The sequence below is a fragment of the Danio rerio genome, chromosome 20 (genome assembly GCF_049306965.1).
Source record: "Danio rerio strain Tuebingen ecotype United States chromosome 20, GRCz12tu, whole genome shotgun sequence".
Lineage (NCBI taxonomy): Eukaryota > Metazoa > Chordata > Actinopteri > Cypriniformes > Danionidae > Danio > Danio rerio.
The window spans coordinates 31237501-31251466 of record NC_133195.1 but is presented as its reverse complement, the minus strand read 5'-3'; the positions used below and the strand labels follow the sequence as shown (position 1 = coordinate 31251466).

At 34.0% G+C, this 13966-nt stretch overlaps 2 protein-coding genes across 9 annotated transcripts in view; one reads left to right on the top strand and one right to left on the bottom strand.

Moving 5' to 3' along the window:
• The window catches only part of rgs6 (regulator of G protein signaling 6), a 132945-nt gene extending 125930 nt beyond the window's left edge, over positions 1-7015 (top strand). For 4 of the 8 annotated variants that reach the window (XM_073932845.1, XM_068215504.2, XM_073932847.1 and 1 more), the window contains 4 exons: positions 1410-1596; positions 2421-2510; positions 3213-3266; positions 4395-5613. In XM_073932845.1, the coding sequence (XP_073788946.1) occupies positions 1410-1596; positions 2421-2510; positions 3213-3266; positions 4395-4445 (382 nt within the window). In that variant the 3' untranslated portion in view covers positions 4446-5613. Of the gene's footprint in view, positions 1-1409; positions 1597-2420; positions 2511-3212; positions 3267-4394 lie in introns of all 8 variants that reach the window. The other 4 variants (XM_068215505.2, XM_073932849.1, XM_073932850.1 and 1 more) reach the window with 2 other exon arrangements.
• Positions 7016-8267: 1252 nt separating this feature from the next.
• dpf3 (double PHD fingers 3) overlaps positions 8268-13966 on the bottom strand; it is a 74927-nt gene continuing 69228 nt past the window's right edge. The window contains exon 11 of the mRNA XM_005160743.6: positions 8268-13966. This exon is cut by the window's right edge and continues 1204 nt beyond it. The gene's annotated coding sequence lies outside the window, so the exon portion shown is untranslated.

The following is a 13966-nucleotide window of genomic DNA, read 5'->3' as shown; positions in this document are numbered from 1 at the left end:
CTTGGACATTATCAGAAAGGCTATTCCAGAGCAACCATGTATAAAAACCCTCAAACTCCACATGTAGATTTTGCTATTCAAAGTACCACCAGAAGCCCTGAATTTTGAGATCTTAAAGAGCGGGTTAGACTGTAGCGAGACAGAAGATTGGTTAGACAAACAGGAGGTAGATTATTTAAAGCTTTATAGCTAAGAAGCAATATTTTATTGTCAATATGAAACTTAGCTGGCAGCCAGTGTAAGGAAGATAAAATTGGGGTGATATTAATCACTGATAAAGATTACAGCTTTATTGCCTTTAAAAAGTAATGTTGGTCAAGAAATATTGACATAAATAAATACGTTAGAAATAATATAATGTGCAATTGAAGTAAAAAGAAAAATATACATGTGGATCTAATTTTAAATATTTATTCTAAAAAATAAATCACTGATAATTAAATTCAATTGAGGTTTATTTGTATAGTGCTTTTTCAAAATAATTATTGTTTCATAGCAGCTTTACATAAGGTGCACATTATTGCATTACAATCAAGTTAAGGTATAAGTTATAATCAAATATAGGTTATTATATACAGACAAAGTTAACCATAGCCATATATGAAAACCCGAGACCTCCTTTAGTAGACTTTGCTATTCTGGGTACTACTAGAAGAGTTTTGAGATCTTAAAGAGCTGGTTGGTCTGTAGTAAGACAGGAGGTAGGTTAGATAAACAGGAGCTAAATTATTTAAAGCTTTATAGGTAAGAAGCAATATTTTATAATTAATACAGAACTTAACAGGCAGTCAGTGTAAGAAGGATTCAAATTGGCGTGATATGGTCATATTAAAAACATTAATTACTGATTATTAATATAGCTTCATTGTCTATAAGAAATAGTGTTGGTCTAGAAATATTGACATTAATAGTCAAGTGTGTATGCTTTTTTCAAGAATATAAGTTTTGTTGTCAAGTTCTAGTCCAACATTTAATCATTCTGTAAACTTGGAAATAAAAAATCTGTTCAACAAAATTAAATAATGTCGTATTGCTCAAAGGTCTGGGGCTGAAAACATTTTGTATGATTTTAAAAGAAGTCTTATATGTACACTGTGGCTGGTTTAATTTGATTAATATACAGTCAAAATATGAACATTGTAAAATATTACCATTTATATTGAGTGAACTTTTCTAATTCAATTTAAAATGCAAACGTTGCATTTTAAGCAGCTAGTTGTCAGAGTAAGAGTCATTTATAAAGGACAGTAATACGTTGATTTTCTGAAAGATTTCTTATTAGTGTCAAAAATTTGTTATTTTTACACCGTTATTTTTGTGTTAATTATTTGATATATATTTCAGTAATAAAAATCAGAATATTAAACACTTTCTCAGTCTAGTCATCTATTGTATTGTTTTGTCTTTAGATTCTGGTTGGCGGTACAGGATCTGAAGTGTCGCCCCCTGCAGGAAGTGGCGTCTCGTGCTCAGGAGATCTGGCAGGAGTTTCTTGCCGAGGGAGCTCCAAATGCCATCAATCTAGACTCACACAGCTACGAGCGCACTAGCCAGAATCTCAAAGACCCAGGACGCTACAGTTTTGAAGATGCCCAGGTGAGCAAACTGGCACCGCAAGCAACACATTTAACAATTCACATAAATCTTTGGGGCTAAATAAATCTCATGCCTAAATAAATATATGAGCTAAATGACATGATGTAATGATAACATACTAGTAATACTGTAAATGCATAATATTTTTGCAGACGATTGATTTTTTTGGTTCTTTGATTGAAGGAATAATAATAAAGCTGCACTTAGGGACAAGTTATGCTCGAGGCAGAGTCTTTTTCATTTTTTGAAACGATGAAAGAGGAACTTTCATCAGGGCTTCGGGCACTTCGAGGAGATTGATGTACAATAATGCTGATGGATAATCTGTTCCTTGTCCTTGTCATCATGGCTCTGTTGAAGAGAGTTTGCCTTGTGTCAGTCTCCTTCATTCATCTGCATTTACATGACTGATGAAAGAGACAGAAAAGCAAGCATTGAAATCCTCAAAGTCAGGGTGAAATGGATTGTAGAAAATGTAAAGCAGAATAACTAAGTAGTGTGTTGCAGAATCCATGACATGGAGTCTGTCAAGTAGATTAGGCTTTACTTGAAAATATTGTATAATGAAGAAAAAAATGTCTTACCTTGGGTAAAACATTACTCGGGCTGCTGCTGCTGCAAGATATGCAATATCAGACATAGGTTGTCTTTTCCCCTGGGCGAAAGTACAGATTCATTCCTGTTTGCAAGTGTGAAGTCAAGATTGAGGACAGGACAGAAAGCTCCTTTTTTAGAAGATTCATTCTCATTACTTTGCAATAAGGTGCTTTCCTTTCGCCCTGGCTGTGGTTTGACTGTCAGCCTCCAATGTTTTTCTCTTTCAGGACCACATCTACAAGCTGATGAAGAGTGACAGCTACCCTCGATTCCTGCGCTCCAATGCTTACCAGGACCTCCTGCTGGCCAGAAAGAAGGTTAGCCGCTCTTTTAAATCTCTTTCTGCTGTGGAGAATAAATCTGACTTATATTTCTGCATTCTTTTTTCACATGCTGACTTGGTAAATTGGTTAAACTGGTCTAAATGGAGATTTTCTGTTAAAGTGTTTGTTCACCAACAGAAGTCAATTCTGTCATCGTTCCACATCATCCATCCAGAGATTTCAGTCTCTTCATGTAAAGTCTATTCACAAAAAAGTGCTGACACTTCAAAACGTTCATCAAAAAATCACATAAAAATAAATATTTTGGGGGGTGAACTAACCCTTTGTGTTTACGCTGATTAAAAACATGAGGAAAACACCTGTGAAAAATGAATACAGACAGTTAAACCCTGAACACTGAAACCTGTTTTACTTAATGTGCTGTTTTTAGAGTGAGCCTGACATTGACACCGCATGCTAATTGTTTGCCAATTCCTGAACTGAAGGATTTCCTCTCCTTTTTCCTCAACCTCACTTTCAAATGTGTTCAATTGGCTTTAATTACAATATACTAAGCTACTTACTCTACTGCCAACTTGTAATAATGGATAAACATGGGCAGCTAATTATGTCTCGGCCCCTTTTTCAGATTAACATACATTTTCCTGAATGTTTTTTTTATTTTTTTTATTTTTTGTTTCTTTACTAACACATGTTAACCTGTCACTGTATCTTCCATTAACTTGGGCTCCGCAGCCTGAGACAGAGCAAGGCCGTCGCACATCCCTGGAGAAATTCACTCGCAGTGTGGTGAGTGACACATATTGTCTAGAAAAACTGTCTCACAGAACCAGGCTTTTTGGAAGGTTGTCCAATTTGACCAGAAGAAAAAAAAAAAGTTTTTTTCTTCATTAATATGTAGGGATCTAAAGCATTCCTTCAATGTGGTCAAACATATATATATATATATATATATATATATATATATATATATATATATATATATATATATATATATATAAAATATTGCAATAACATTTCACTATTTTACACTTTGCACTGTATTTTTGATTAAATAAATGCAGCATTGGTGAGAAGGAGAAGCTTATTTTAAAACATTTAAAAATCCTACTGACGACAAACTTTTGACCAGTCGTGTAGATATATATTTTTATTTATATATATTTTTATTACACATCTATGATTTCACCCATCCTATCTCTGTCCAATATGTACGTTTATCAAGACATATCTAAAGTATAAATTAATAATTAAAAATACTGTAATTTTTTTTACACATGTACTGTTCAAATGTTTAGTCCGAGTACAATTGTAATGTTTATAAAACATGTCTCTGACAATTATGTCAATTAAGTGAACTATAATTAAAACAATTAGTAAATTGTTAAGTTAATTAAATTAATTAAAGTATCCAGCATCAAATAAGCATCAAAACAACTTTTCTTTTTTATATATATTCCTATGAAGGCAAGATTAATTTTAGCATCATCACTTCTGGTTTCAGTATCACATGATCATTCAGAATCCATTTTAATGTGCTGATTAGTTGCTCGAGAAACATTTATTATTATGTTATTTTTTTTGTAGAAACCTTTGTAGTAAAAAGGTGTAAAATTGCAGATGCTTTTTTTTGCAGTTTTTCAGGATTTTTTGGCAGATAAAGTAGTAAAGATTTGCTGTTCATTTGTTCTTTCATAACAACTGTCACTTTTGTGTGTCAGTGGTAAATAAAAGAACACATTTTAAGGGGAAAAATTACAATATTGACTCCAAACTTCTGAATGTATGGTATATGAAAAAATGTTGAATTTGCATTGATAGTGGCAATTACTGAAATACAAAACCACAGTATATATTTAACTGGTGCTCTTAAGAAAAACAACAACAATATTTAATAACAGTATAAATGTGTTTCAGGGCAAATCACTGACAAGTAAACGGCTGACAGGCCTCATGCAGTCCTCCTGACGAGTTCTGGCTTCCCACAAAATGTCCACAAACCTGCCCAGAAACTGCAGTTTGTTGGGATGGAATCTCTGTGGCCACGTCGGGTCACGTGTACGGACCACCCTCTCTCCAAAACCCACCCGAACAGCGCACAGCTACCGACTCTAGATGGCAGCATGCAATAAGTCCAGAAAAAAAATCTCCAAACAGCGACCGTGTTGTCTGTGTCTATTAAAAAGACCACACACATGAATGTCAGATGATCTCCCAGTTCCATCTAGAGAAGCATTATACATTTATTTGATACCTGTAACCAAACTACAGCAAGCACAGGACTGACTGTCTGACTGGATTTCCATTTAAAAAAAAAACATTCATCATCAGATCTGAAATTGGTCCGGATAAGTTTCCAGGTGAAGCAAGGATGTGTCTCAAATCTTCAGAGCATTCCAAAGGAGGGACGAAAACGACAAGGGCTTTCAGTGAGTGTCGGTCAAGCTTTGCACAGAACTTTTCATCGAAAAACTGAATACGTCACTGAATATGGAAGAGAAATGGGTTCGGAAAAGCACACGGTTCTTACTCCTGCCATTTGAAGAAAGTCGAATTATTTATTATTGTGCGTCTACAGGCCATGTTATACTTAACCATTAGCGTATGATATTTTGAACTGAGGTGAGGATCATTGACTCTGTTGTATTGAGGAATGAAAGAATATCGAGAAGAATAACAAAGATTGTGGTAGTGTTTTTAGGAGGATTTATTCAGAGCACAGAAGATTGCTTTTGCACAGACTGCAGTAGTGACGAGCACTGGACCCCAGAGATGCCAGTTCTGATTGGTCGGTGTGTTTTCTGAACAGCTTTACAGTAAGATGCCCAAAAAAATAATGATATTTCATTTAGGACCAGCTATGGAGGATCCATTCCAACAGCTAAGAAAAGAAGGCATGATTTGGTAAATAATTGTGACATGATGTGAAGTAATTATGAGATAAAAAGTCAAAATGATGATAATAAGACTGAACATGCAAAGTCAACATTAAAAGATTAAAATAAAAATGATTATATATTACATTATTATAGTATGATATTTGAAAAATTCTTAGATTTTATGATATTCTAACTTAATTTTTCATAATTCTGGCATTTTGTCCTGTTAGGATCTCCTTAACATTTTGTTAGGATTTAAAAAAAAATAAAAAAATATATTAAATATTTAATAAAAAATATGATTTAGCATCTCATTTCTATGAATTTTGTCTCACATATTTGTGAATTATTATTATTATTAGCATTTATAAAAAAAGCTATGAATTAATTGAATTATTTAATTTTAATAATGAATTCAATTCATCTTTATTTCTATAGCGCTTTTACAATGTAGATTGTGTCAAAGATGCTTTACAGAGAAGATTACAGTAAATTGAAACAGTGTCAGTTCAGTTTTCAGAGTTGAAGTTCAGTTTAGCTCAGTTCAGTGTGGTTTAAATTTCACTGCTGAGTGTCCAAACACGATGCGCAGCTCCACAAGTCCCAAACCAAGCAAGCCAGTGGTGACAGCAGTGAGGAACAAACTTCACCAACTGACGAAGTGAAGGAAAAACAACCTCTAGAGAAACCAGACTCAGTTGGGCACGACTATTTCTCCTCTGGCCAGACTTCCTGTGCGGAGCTGTGGTCTAGTTACTGGAGGCTGGAGAACACTGGAAGTCCATCGTGCAGATAATATGTTTATATAATTTGATACATTTAAACTTGGCTTTTAAACTTTAATACTTTATATCTCCTAATTTAAATGATAAATTTGACATTTTTTTATATTTTGTCATAAATTATGACCCACATGTCTCCTAATTTAGACTTTTCATTATAACTTTGACTTTGTTTAAAATAATTAGTTACTAGATCCCTAATTTTTATTTCATAATTATGACTTTGTATCTATTAATTAGCTAATTGTGTCTCATTATTTATCTATATGAATTTATACGTTTCGTCACCTTAAAATTATAAGGTTCTGAAATTGTTGTCAAAATTGAGTTTATCGCATATTCTTATTAAATGACAACTTATTTACATTATGAGATGTTTTTTATAAGTTGTTCATTTTTTAAGACTTTTTATTTAAATGTTACACACATAATGTTTGCTATGGAATGCAAAAACTTTAAAGCTCAAAATCCTTCAGAACGCAGATAGAACCTTATAATTCCAAGGTGACGATTTATAATCGTGAGTATTTGAGTCTTTCATTTTCACATTTTGACATAGGCATGGGCCAGTATAGGATTCTGACAGTATGATAACCTATGATAAATAAAAAATATCATGGTTTCAGGGTATTGTGATCACTGCTCTAAATTTGATTCTTTTAAAATGTCTGGGTAAAAAAAAAAAAAAAAAATTCCCGCTTTGAACACGTTATTGTGAGAAAATATTTTGAAGCAGTAAACATGTCAGGCTAGATAATGAAAATCAATTATTGACTTCTGCTGTCTTCATTAGTTTCAAAACACAGATTTTTTTTTTTACAACTTAAATCGGCATCTTTGAATATGTTTTCTGCTGGAGACACTGTTGTCCTAACAATAAATAAAAAGAAAACAAAATGTAAATAAAAAAATCTCACACATAGATACCTTAGGAACGGTATAGCAGAAAATTTGGCAGTTTTAAAACCTTCACTTTTCCAAACCGCGATATACCTTGAAAACCATCCCATGCCTATTGTCTCATTATTTGGACTATTTATCTGATCATTATAACTTATCATTTCTCTATTTGTCTCATAATTTAGACTTCATGTCTTATTATTTCCACTTTATATGTCACAGTTATCATTTTTCAAAGCATGCACTTTTTTTCCCCTGTGGAAACAGCTTTTCATAAGCGTCTGATATTATTGTACGTTAAAACCCATCATCTATGTTTGTCTTTGCTTTAATGTATGTAATTGTAAACTCAATGTAGAATGTAAGCATCTAACTTGGTTTAGAGTCTGTGTAGTGATTAATAGAATGATGATATTCTGAGCACAAAGATGAAGATTACAGCTCGTCACTCTCAACATATCAACAGCGGACGATGTGGAATACATGTCCACCGGAAAGTCGCTTTACATTACAGGACAACCAAACCGCATCTCAGTATTTTTCAACGCTTACATTGTTTCCTGAAGCAGCATCACTGCCAGAAACACATAGATTTCAGCTGCTGGGACATTCATTTAACCAGTCAAACTGCAGAACAGAAATATGTGGCATGTTTCCTTGACACATTTTCAGGTAGTTGACGTATTGACTCATAACTGTACATTAGGTTGAAACAGAATGTATAGACTTTGCAGCAATCCTGGATATGGAAGGTGCTGTGTAGAAAACCCGAACGAGAAATATAACTTAGAGGCACAAGTGCCATATTCAGCACAAAACTATGCATGGAATATTTCTAAAGAGTTTTACTGCTTTTAGGGGTTTTTCTTTTTTTCATTGACACTTGTTGAGGATCAAGTAGGCCAATATACTGGGGAAAAAAAGGACCTGAAGACATTCAATAAACATACAGTTTGGAGAATGTTATTCTTCTCTCTCTCACTCTTTCTTTGCATAAACGTGTATTTTAGCTTCAACTGTGTGATGGTCCATTAAACATCTATTAAAGCTTTGTTGGATTTAGCAATACGCATATATAGGCACATGTGCTTCAGTAAGCTCAATTTGACTTTAATAAAGCTAGTGGGATAAAATGAACTGAGATCAGCACTAAATCGCATTATAAGAGAAGGTGTCGCCTGTGAATGTGTATTTGCTGCTCTCTAGTGGTAAGTATGAGCTACAATCAGTTTTTATTGTGAAATCAGAAAACTTTTATTACGTTTTACATCACAACAAAAAAATGGAATGACATGAAAAAAGGGACTATAGAAATTACATATATATAAAAAAGTACAAAACGATTCTCGCGGCATTAAACAGTCAACACAAAAGCAAAAACACAACAGTACAAAACGTTTTCTCTATTATAGGTGACTGCTTTACAAGAAATGTCATTCATTTGTTGTCCTTTTGGAATATAGTGGAAAATAGCCGCTGTTTATATTACAACCATTGATGCTTGTTTTGGTATAATGTAACTAGCTTATCTTTTAACCCTTCGAGCGACTCTTCTGCACTGCTCAAATTTACTAGCCTTTTGTTATGTTAGGGATGAAAACATAAACTGAATTAAACTGTTGTACCTCAGTCCTGATCAAAACTACTAAATGCTTTTAAAAATGACAGGATTTTAACTTTAATTGACTTTTGTTCCTTAAGTTCCTACATGATGTTAAAAAAAAGATGTATTTTCAATATAAAAAGTAATTGTGGGCTTTTTTTAAGCTTTTATTACAGTCTTGGACATTAACAGTTAACAACATTTGCTTTGATGAATTGTTAGATTTTCATTTATTTCTCCATAATTTACTGTTGGTGGTGCATAAACAAACATCTGGTGTGCACATTTGATGGTGCATAAACACACAGTCTTTGTTTTTATTTACTCCATATAGTTCTGAGAGCTGACATGCATATTTTGGCACATCAAGGTAAATGCGCAAATGTCACTCTCACACACTCAGACACACATACAGTACACACACTTTAATTTGCTCTTATACACCATATAAAATCCAAAACTAAGCTTTTATTCTGCAAAGGCCTAACAGACGATCAACAGTAAAAATTATAAGTTTTACCTCTTCCCAACTGGTGTTATGGTTTTGTAATCAATCATATGTGGTTATAATGGAAGTCAATGGGGCAAAAACAGCCACCAACAGTAAATTAGGGAGAATTTTTTTTTTACGAATCAAAAACAATGCATCAAAGGCAATGCTGTTTCACATGTCCTAGACTGTGATAAAGCATTAAAAAATCAAGTCCACAGTTACTTTTTATATTGAAAATATGTCATTTTGTGTTTTTTTTCCTCCACCAAATCAGTGACATTATTTATGAATTTGGCAATTATTTAAAAAACAAAAATTTAAATCTTGTAATTTTCTAATTAAGTTAGCATTTTTGATTAACAGATTTATGCAAAAAAAAAAAAATGCATTTTTAATGCATTTTTACAGCAGTTTAATTCAGTGGATGTTTTCATCCCGAACATAACAAAAGCATAGTAAATTTGCCCAGAGTGTATCACTGAGTTCTTTTCAAAATCCAAAACATTTTCTCAAAATTTGTGTCAAAATAAGATTTGTCACCAAAAATTATTCAGCTAGCTAAAACACATAAAAGGTTATGGCCAAATGAAGACACAAAATCACCCCAGAGTGGATGAAAACATCCCCAACAGTACAAAAGGGTAAAGTTAACTCCAGGCATGACACATACAAGTGCCCAGAAAAGAAACCAAAAGCATTGTCAAAACGTTCCATGACTGGTTCAACTGTAATAATATGAAGCTTCAAACACACATTGTTTGCAAAAAACAAAAAACTGCAAATAAGACATGTTCTCTCGCGTCAGCTTTGTTTGCGTGCACGTTTACTAAGGAAAATGTGATGTATTGCCATTAAGCTGCGGTCACACTGGAATTTCCTCCCCTAGACTTCCATTCATACGCATGCGAATGTGTTAGACCAGAAACGCAAGCTTGTGCGACAAGTTTCGCAGTTCACTGCGTTGGAAAACTTGGTGAGCTCTGACCTGCGAAATTGCATCACATGATTGCGTGAGAGCAATCAAAGATCAAAACATGAACTCTCTGGACAGAAATTTAAAACATGGACCAATCGCTCTAATCATTAAAGGACTAAATAAAGTTAAATAAGTTCTATCTCTGAACTTTCATAATCTATATAAAATGCTGCACTTACCACCTCCAGCCGCAATGACTTCTGGGATTTCTAGAGCGAGTTCAGTGCTCAAGTCTGCATCCATGCGTCCTTGATATCAAGAACGCATCAGGAAACTTCTACGCATCCTCCATTCTTGCAGTCTTGAGTACTGGAACTGAACTTTGGCAGTTGATCATGACGTTACATGAGAACACGAGGACGCAAAACCGATGAAGAACGCATATTTAAAAAAACAGCCAAACTCTAGTATGACCGCAACATTAAAGTCAACAGTGCAACCTGCAAGCGTCGTGTTGCCCGTAGTAAACATGCACGATTATCTGATGGGACAACAAAATCGTTTTTACAGTTTTTGGCATGTAAAAGCATGGTCACATTGGACCTTCTGAGAATGTTTTTAGTTTCTTTTCTAGACTTCCAACATCTCATGACCACTGCTGTCTATGAAGGATGAGGGAGCTCTCAAATTTGATCTAAAATAACTTATTTGTGCGAAAAATGATGATGAACGAAGGTCTCAGGGGTTTGGAACAAAATAAGGGGTCGTAATTATTACAGAATTGAAAAATGTTGGTGAACTATTTAACCATTTTAGGGCACTCACTGAAATACTTATTGGAAAAACCCTGGAGTGTTAGGGTTATTACAACACTTTTAAACATTTATGATAAAAAAAATACTGTAATCAATGTCAATGAAGTGACCATATAATCAAATGACCAGTTATAAGCATGAACAGCACCTACTTTGCTGAATATTCATGAGCTTTCCAGTCACAAATGTCTTTTCTTTACATTTATGGGGAAGAAATACAAAACTGATACCAAACACTGTAATAACATTGTAGAAATAGTACAACTATAAAGTAAAAGTCTATTCTGGACAAACCGAAAAGTACACTGAAGAATGTATAAACCCAAAATATAAACAAGATGGGCCGACATTAAAACAAGGCGCATGTCATATCAAAAAAGAAAATGCTGTTGACCAGGACTTATAAAACCATTAGTAACAATTACAAAACTTTAAATGAACAAACATGGAAACTATTTGATTTGGGAAGTGCCTAAAAACATTTTAGCCGCTGATATACTGCTCACTCCTTTTTAATATGAATTTTTTTGAGGACGCTAAAGGAAACACCTGCCAAAAATGTAGATGTAATGTTGATGACCTTTTGAAACAGATAAAAAATGCATAGCTAAAATATTCAGCAGATCACAGGATCTGGAGAGCGCTGATGAATTGGCTCTGAAAATAGAGCCTCTAATGTATTATACAGGTGAAGGAGGTGGGAATGACATGAGAGAATGTCCAGATGGAAATAGAAATGCTAATATATCACGAGCAAGAGAAATACAGAATGGAGTGAACAGATGTTTCACTCAGAGAGCTATGAAGGCCATGGAACAATAGATGCGAATGTTCCTGGAGCACAACCAGATCTGTCTGATACAACATGACATAAAGAGTCAAACAGCCTAATGCATTCACATTTAATACGCACAAAAGTGTAAACCTAAAAGGAAAAAAGCAGGCTTGCAAAGGTAATACAAAGCATGCTAAGAAGGAAAAGCATTACTTGTTTAACAGAATATGATGATGGCTATCATGTAAATTACCCACCACACGATTGTCTGCTAAATTATATATATTTATACACACAAATAAAAAACACTCAACAGCATTATTTCCAGTCCTGATGAAATCGAATCTAAGTGCTTGGAAACTTTTTATTTTGCCATTTATTTTAAAGATTGCTTTCACAATAAGCTAGCTATACTAAGCTCTAATGCAAGGGTGTCCAAACTTGATCCTGGAGGGACGGTGTCCTGCATATTTCAGTTCCAATCCCAGTTAAACACACCTAAACCAGCCAATCAAGCGCTTTCTAGGTACTAGAAATGTGTTGAAGGAAGTTGGAGCTAAACTATACAGCACACCGGCCCTCCATGACTGAGTTTAGACACCCCTGCTCTAATGTCTACCTGAATGATGATCTTAGTGTAAAAAAAGAGATGCGCTTCTGATCACATTTGTCCTCTTTTTATAAAAATGGTTTCTTGATGCAAGCCAAAAATGTCAAGAAATCCTTCTGGCTTCCAGATCGCAGACATTAAAAAACACGATTAAAGTGAAAGAAACTCCAACTAAAAGGCTAATGCTTCATTCCACTGTCTCTGGGTAAGTGTGTGATGCTTTTTAAACATTTACACACTGTAAAGAACTTGTTTATTAACAGTTTCTTGTATAGGTAACACTTTCTTATGATGGTCCATTTGAGTATTAGTAGGCTGTCTGCTTAATATCTGCCGATACTGCTCCCTTAACAGACATTTAACTGACTATAAGAAACTTTGCAAGTACATGTCAACAGTCTGCTTATAATCCAATGAGAATTAATTGACATATAGATGCAATGTATCAAACGGACCATCAAAATAAAGTGTCACCCTTTTATTTAGTAATTTTCTTTTTCTATTTTGAATTGCATTGTAGGACGTTGATCTCTTGAATCTTTCACAATCTTCATAAAAAAATAAACACTTACACATTAGCCAATAATCACCAAAACTGACACACTATGATACGATAGCACCATCTACAGTCAACATGAAAGACAAACCAAATCCATGTGTCCTTCATGTCAAAAGTAGCACAAGCACTCTTGAATACGATAAGGAACATAACACGTTTACAGTCTGAGAGCTGGCATTGCATCAAGTGTAGTCAGAATGACTGTTTATAACAGGCTCTTTTACCTTTAAAGGAACACTCCATTTTTTTTTTTTTTTTTTTTTTTGCAAATGGGCTAATTCCACAAGTCATCTCGAGTTTTACCATTTTTTTATGCATGCAGGCAATCTCTAGGTCTGACGAGAGCCATTTTAGCTTAGCATAAATCATTGAATCGGATTAGACCATTGGCATCTCACTCCAAAAATTAACAAGGTGTTTTGATACTTTACCTATTTAAAGCTTTACTCCTCTGTAGCACTGTTCCTTTTGTTGATAAAATTTTTTCGTCATAATTTTTGTGTCAAACAAGTTTCTACAGATAAAAACTAAATAAAAATGAAGTGATGTCGATGACTTTAATAAAAATATACTGACATTTTTGTTGACTAATAAAAATGAGACAAAAATGTGATTGAGGGACGTATTTCAGTGAATATCCAATCAGAATGAATCTAATTACGCACACATACTGTACACATACATTTGAAAAGTAACTGTTCCACAGTAGACGTGGGATGCGATTACATCACCTTTTATGGGGCGTCTGTCTGTCTGATCAAACAATAATGGCATGTCAACAGCTGAGAGAATAAGAAGATTCATTATTTGTATGTTTCTATGTTTTATTTGTATAAATAAATGTATACAATATTTTAATTAAATTACACTTCAATTAAACCAAATATATTTTAGGCTGCATTTACACTGCAGATCTTGATGGTGAATTCCGATTTTGTGACTGTATCTGATTTTTTTTGGTGACCTGCTTACATCATCTTTTTGCTACTCCTATCCGATTGTCTGCATTTCCACTGCACATGACAAAGGCGTAATGACCAGGAAAAAAAACGAGCGGGCGCTGACTGACAGCTGATAATAAAAGAGCGCTCCTTTCTGTATTTAACCTGTTCGTTGGGTTTCATTTAAAATATAGATATATTTTTGACAAGTTGTTT